Consider the following 6891-nt stretch of genomic DNA (forward strand, 5'->3'; position numbering starts at 1 on the left):
TATCCTAGTGACAAGCTATGAACATCAGTTCAGCTGCTCATCAAACAGCATCTCAAATCATCTACAACTGTAGTATTTCTACTCTTAATTTCAGCTTACTGCAAGTTCTTCAAATGTTTAAAATTCAAAATATATGATTAAAGTAGTATTAAAACCAGAACAGTTTGCTTTAGAGGGGTTTCAACTCTTTTGCTTAGCAGTCCTGGAAAGCATCTTACTACCACCTAGTGGGGACGGCGCAACGTAGTTTGTTATAAACACCTCATGTGGACAACAAACTAAAATGATAATCAAAGGAGATTCATATTTTGCATCAGTTACTTTATGGTGTGTCACAACATATACTTCTCAGTCTACAACCAATAAATAACTAAGCCAGCAATGATGTGTACAATGTACATGGGCTACTAACCAACTCCACTAAAACACTTGGCACTCAGCTTACAGTAAGACACTACATGCTTCACAATGTATTTACAGATACAAGGTCAAATGTAATACTAGCATTTCAAAAATTAACCCTGACTTTCCTCTTTCTCTCAAACACAGGGAAGAAAAGCTCGTTCATTTGCAGATGAACTCAGCTAAGCCTCTTGGGATTTGTGCTAGCATTTCAGAGCCAAATTTTAAGGAAGTCGGTTATACTACAGAGACAAGAAGTCTTGCCCTCTGTATCTACCATAAATAAATTTTTTAAACTTATTTATTTATTTATTTAAAAGACAGTTAGTGGTTGCATAGCCTGAAGTTTCTCTTGTCCGGGAAAACTGGCTGACAAAGTATTAAATGGAAAGAATTCTTGGCTGGAATATTGTATTTTGTAATTGATTTTTGGTGTTCTAATAGGCATAAGGTCATTTGTACACCAAATATCAAGAGCCAAACATCCTAATGAGGCACCTAGCTTCTGAAACCCTCCTTGAGATGCCCTAGCTACAGTCTACGCTCTTTTATTCAGCAACATCTGCTATTAACACTACCTCAAAAGAGAAGACAGTGTAACTGTTCAGATTGTGTCATTCTTTGTAAGACGCATAAAAGCATTTCAATGCAAAATAAACAGTAAAGCTCAGCTAAAGAGACAGGTAAGTTTAAGACAGACCTAGGGAGAAAAGATAAAGCAATTATTAAAAAGCAATAAGGATTTCACCTGTGTACATCAATGGTTTCCATCAAGCGACATATCACCCATGCCCACAGAAGAATCATGTGGTTACAGAAAACAACAATGCCAATAAAAAAGCCAGTTCCAAGGATAAGTGTTTCCAGAGGATGTGCATATTCTGCTTGCATTCCAAAAGGAGACTAGAAAGAGATAACAGACAGGAAAACAGTCACCATTTTCAATTTTCTACACCCCCAAATCAGAACCACCATTTTGTGGTACTCTCCCCTTCCTGTTACCCTACAAGACTACAATAGGACAAACGGAATGATGTTGTGGGTAAAAGGAGTGGTCTGACTGAGCAAGGGCCTTAACACAGGTGTTCAGCTCCTCGTTGGGAAAACAGAAAACAGTATTCCAAGGTCATAAGGATTACCATTCCGTCAATAATTCAAAATACTTCACTACTAGTTGAAAAGTTGAAAACTTCTCTTTAGGCTTACCATTACCCAAAGCCAAAGCATTACTTCAGGAATATTACAAGTGTTTGGGAAGTTCCTATCAGCTTTGCTATACAACCAGTCTTGGAAGCAGAAGAAAGAAGGAAGCCAAAGCATTCTCAGAATCAGGATCACTTAGAAATTTATTTGAAAAATAATTTTAAAGCTCCCCCCTCACCTTCGACAATTTTTTAAAAGAAATTCTTACCGTTCAAATATTATTATGAGATTGAAATAAAATGGGGGGGGGCGGTGTTTAATATATATACACTCACACACAACCCCCAGTCATTCCTACATTTGGGTTACAAATAAAGAAATTCCACAGACAGTTTTCAAAAGTGGACCACTATAGAAACACAATTTTTAAAATTTAACCTAATGCTCAAGGTTGTAGGTTTGATTATCACGGGGAAGAAAAGTCCATGTTGGCTTAAGGGTGATTTTAAATTCATCATCTTTTACTATCAGGGCAAGTTTTTAGTGAAACAGCCATTAGCCTACAGATCACTTCCGTGTGAACTGAACTGCTAACCACTCAAGAATAATGTCCAGAAGCTGCTCCTGCGAGAGACCCAAGGGGCTGCCAAGAGCAAAAGGAAAAGAAAACAGTGGCTGCTGCTGCAGACGTATGTACATATGCATGCATCAATCGGTGTCAAGCTTCTCTATTATCGCAGCCTGTATAAACCAACCCTGACCCAAGTAGCCTGCAGTTTACCTTAGGCAGAGTATGGGTTATACACTGAAACACAGCAGCAGACGAACACAGTAGCACTGACTTCTATGATCCAGAGACAGTGCCATCCAAACAGAGCTACACCAACTAGAAGGTGCAAGCACTGCTGGACCGCACCTGGCTCGGAGCAGTGCCACCTCCAGTCAAGCATGGCTCATTACCTCGCACACAATGACAGCTCCAACACCACTAATACAGAACCACACAAAGTATCTCTGTACTGCTCTCGATGCAGTATCACACAACTGGCTATACTGCTTCCAGAGGCCTATACCTAAAGCTATAATCCTTCCCTGAATCATATATCCTGCACATACCAGGCACACACCCAGGCCGTGCAGGAGCCGCCTGTCTGAATGGTGTTCTGGGGATTAGCAGGCTCTGGGTAACACCCTAGGTGGCAGAGAACTGACGAACGATCAAAACCAGAAACCCACCACTTCTCCCTCCTCTAGCAATCAAGCATGTAACACACTTTTAAAAGCTTGCTTTCACTGAACTTAACAGATGTGATCAAAATTCAAGAGAGTTGAGTGCCACCTTCCATTCCCATTAAATGAAATTATAGGTGTTTTAGAAAGCAAAATGGATGACTGTTCTTGACAAAGGGCTCAAGAAGAGTCACCTATCCCACTGTCAGAGGGATGCAAAATTCTTCAGTCGTTCAAGTAAGACCTTTAAAGAAGTCGTATGAAACTACATATACTAAAAACTACTAAAAAAAAATAACGTGGAATACATACAACAAACTCATGGTGAACCTTATGGATATACTTGTATATTCTCTTGTGATGCAGCAATCTATGCAGGAAATAGTGCCAGGCATCCTCAATCACTGCACATCCAAAACACTGGGCAACCAGAACATACCTTTAAAAAAGAGGAGAGCTATTAGTTATAGAATGTACTAGCAGATGCACAATCTATGTAAGAGTTTACATGCTAGTAAGGGTGGGAAATGTTTATGTATATTACCAGTTGAACAACAGTGCATTGACACTACCTTTTTAACACACTAAAAATATTAACTGCCAAGAACATTAGTCCTTGTACATATCAGTTCATCTTTTGATATGCTGAAGTGAATAGAGCACACAGTATAACAAACTGTCCTTTCAATATTACAGTCTATAACGAACATCCATAGACTGTGTAATGTAGATATAAAAACAGAGCTGCATCAGCTATCTAAACCAGATAGAAAATAAATTTCCAAGAAACAAGAGCTTCTTCTGTTGTAAAGAACAGCTATAAGAAAAAAAAGGCATTTACTTCAGTTTAGTGTGAAAAAGGAGAATGTAAAGCAGGTGGTACATTCCCTCCCTTGAGGAACACACTGCTGCTATGATACAAAACAAGGTGGAGGGAACAAACACTCAGGAAGAATCAAAAAAACCCCCAAGAAGTCCGATATTTAACTCATGCCATCATGAATCCTGCTTTGCTTCCATAAACTCCCTCCTAATCCCCCCTTCTTCCAAATATCAGAACAATCTGGGGCTATTTAAAAAAAAAAAATCTAGAAAACTCTAATTAGCTCTTCTAGCAGTTAAGCATCAACAGAAGTAAGATTAATAAACACGGTTCACATCACCAAAAAAATTACTGTGTTTTAGAGTTGACAACACTATTTGTTAAATATTCTGCCTCCAATTGTATGTAACTCAGCATCAACATATGAGAAAAATCTACCTACCATCTAGGCATCTCCTCCCACTCATACGGGATGTTAAAATACTCTGTGAAGTAATAGGTGCCACAAATCAGAGGAAGCTGAATGAAAAAGTGGTTGAAGAGGAGTGTTTTGAAACACTTCCATTGTTTTTCCCATGTTTCTGGTTTATCCTAAGAAGAAGCAAAAAGAATCAGTTGTGTTACGTATTTCTATGGCACATAACTGAACTGCTGAAAAAATTACTTCCATTTCACCTTGGAACAGACAGCAGGTCCTCCAATAATACAGATTAACTCAGCCAAAACAAATCACATGGGATTGGATTCAGTTTCATCAAAACCTCTTGCTTTTCTAAGGTAGCTTTCTGTAAAATTTAAGGTAAGCCTCTCTTGACAGAAGTTGTCTTTGCCAGTCACCCCAAACTATTCTTTTCATTTCAGTGATTGTAATTAGCAGGAACATTTCATGTTCAACAGTTTAATACAAAATGAAGTTTGCTTTTCTTCTTCACACCACAGAATGTATTTCCGCAGCTAAAATAATACAAAGAGACGCTGAACGTATAAGCTTGCGAATAAATAAGCCATCTTGAAAACACCTGGTTTTTGCAAGGAGACATCTTACGAATTACTGTAGTAATTTCAGAAGCTGGTATTATTAATTTTCAATTCATGGGACAAGGAACTGGGGGAAAACAATCAGCTTTAGATACTAGATGTACCTTTGCTACCAACTAGGAGTGTGCAGTCCATCCTAGGCTTTCTCCATTGTTAAGATACTTCAAAATCCTTTCAAGAGGGTGTGCAGAGAGATACTTCAAGAGACACACTTGCTATTAAATAAGCACACCGTGTAATTCTTTTGTATTACCAAGACACACCTCTACCAACAGATGCCATGATGCTACTATACCTTCTCCTGCTGATATATAAACTTACATGAAGAAAATTTAACTTTGCTAACATAGAGACTGACCTCCCATTTTGTCTCTATACCACCATGATGGAAAGGATACCCTCTCTCAGAAATAACTCGTTTCCTTCCCCCAAATCCACTTTTCTTCCCCCCCCACACACTGTAATTTTACTCTGTCACTTCCAGGATGTCCACAATAATAGACAAAATGGTGTCATATAAATTGGAAACTAGATGCTGCAGTTATATGCTGTACTTCACATATTCAAAGACAAATCAGGAAGTGTGTCATTCACAACTTTGTCTTACCTGCTGAATTTTATACTTTTGCATGTACGGTATAAACTGAAAGACAAATCCAGGTACACAGAGCAAGAAGTATGAAACTTCATGAACTATAAGTGATCCCCAAGTTGCAATCTGGAACTTTGTGTAGTTATCCAGCATGTAATTCCAGGCATTTTTAAATGGTTGCTGCAAGGGATTGTCAGGCAGGAAGGAGTCTATATATTCCACCGCCAGATAAGCAGAGTTCAAGATATTAATGCTGTCGTTCGTTGCCATTGTTCAAACATAAAGCATCACAGTTACAATTCTTCTACAGTTGCCTAAGTAACCTGCAAATTTTGAGAAAAATGGAATAAACAGCAGTTAATTCTCAGGAAAAAAAATACATTACTCATCTTAGTTGTTTTAAAGTAAAAACAGGGAAGGGAAAGACAGATTCTCTTCCTACAGAATAGTGAACAAAAGTTTGAACAAAAGATTGTTTTGAGAGGCAAACCAATTTGACAGGCAATCAGCTGAAAAGTTTTGAGATTAGGTCAAGGGAGAAAATGGATAAAAGAAATGTTAATTATTACCTAGTTTTATTTCACGTCTTTTGCAGGATAATTGTATTCTGTATTAAAAGAGCACAGAAATGTTCAAACCAGATTTAGAAATTAAATTAACTGTGATCTTTTGATTGTCCAGTCTCATTCTTCTCATAGCTGTGAGTCAGAATCCATACAAACTACATCAACACAGCAGACTGCCTTTAGACTGCAGCTGGTGTCACGCAATCCACCTTTCCATAAGTAATGGAGTTTTCACCATAGCTCCCAAAAGCACAGAGGCAGTGATCCCGCAGGTGCGCAGAACTTCTTCTGTTTCCACAGAGTAGGCTGCTTGTTGGTTTGAGCTGGAAGGGACCTTATCAGGTCATCTAGTCCAACCCCCTGCCATGGGCAGGGACATCTTTCAGTAGATCAAGTTGCTCAAAACCTTGTCCAACATGACCCTGAGTGTTTCCACAGATGGGGCATCTACAACTTCTCAGAGCAACCTGTTCCCGTGTCTCACCACCCTCATAGTGAAGAATTTCTTCCTTCTATCTAATCTAAATTTACTCTTTTTTTAGTTTAAAACTGTTACCCCTTGAATTGTTGCTACAGGCCTTGGCAAAAAGTCTTTCTCCACCTTTCTTGTAAGTGCCCTTTATATACTGAAAGGCCGCACTAAGGTGTCCCTGGAGCCATCTGTTCTCCAGGCTAAACAACCTCAACCCCCTCAGCCTCTCTCCATAGGGGATGTGCCCGCTGGCCTTTTCCGTGGCTCTCCTCTGGACCCCCTCCAACAGGTCCACCGCCCCCTCTAAAACGTGGGGACAGCTCAGGCCAGAGGTCGCTGGTTAGTCCCCAGCGGACACGCTCAGACTAGCTCCAACATAAATCACGCACAGAGCTCGGTATCCAACAACGTTAGTTATCATTCTCCTTTCTTAGCAACAGCATCACCATGCCCCCACTTCTTATTAACGGCAAATACATCAAGCACGTGCCGTTTTATTAACGGTAAACGCATGACAGGAGGTGACGAGGAAGCGCACAAGGCGAGCTCCTGAACCGACAGGCACGCAAGGCTACGCACCCTCCCAGAAGCAGCTGGCTAGGGACCAGAGGCCAGGCTGCGCCTG

At 39.8% G+C, this 6891-nt stretch overlaps 1 protein-coding gene across 1 annotated transcript in view; it reads right to left on the minus strand.

Moving 5' to 3' along the window:
- Positions 1 to 5556, minus strand: part of MSMO1 (methylsterol monooxygenase 1) — a 6734-nt gene extending 1178 nt beyond the window's left edge. The window contains exons 1-4 of the mRNA XM_010288763.1: positions 5244 to 5556; positions 4041 to 4189; positions 3088 to 3214; positions 1151 to 1305 (exon numbers count right to left, since the gene is read on the minus strand). Coding sequence (XP_010287065.1) covers positions 1151 to 1305; positions 3088 to 3214; positions 4041 to 4189; positions 5244 to 5498 — 686 coding nt within the window. The 5' untranslated portion in view covers positions 5499 to 5556. The remainder of the gene's footprint in view (positions 1 to 1150; positions 1306 to 3087; positions 3215 to 4040; positions 4190 to 5243) is intronic.
- Between the last annotated feature and the right edge of the window lie 1335 nt (positions 5557 to 6891).

This window comes from Phaethon lepturus, unplaced genomic scaffold (assembly GCF_000687285.1).
Source record: "Phaethon lepturus isolate BGI_N335 unplaced genomic scaffold, ASM68728v1 scaffold30076, whole genome shotgun sequence".
NCBI lineage: Eukaryota > Metazoa > Chordata > Aves > Phaethontiformes > Phaethontidae > Phaethon > Phaethon lepturus.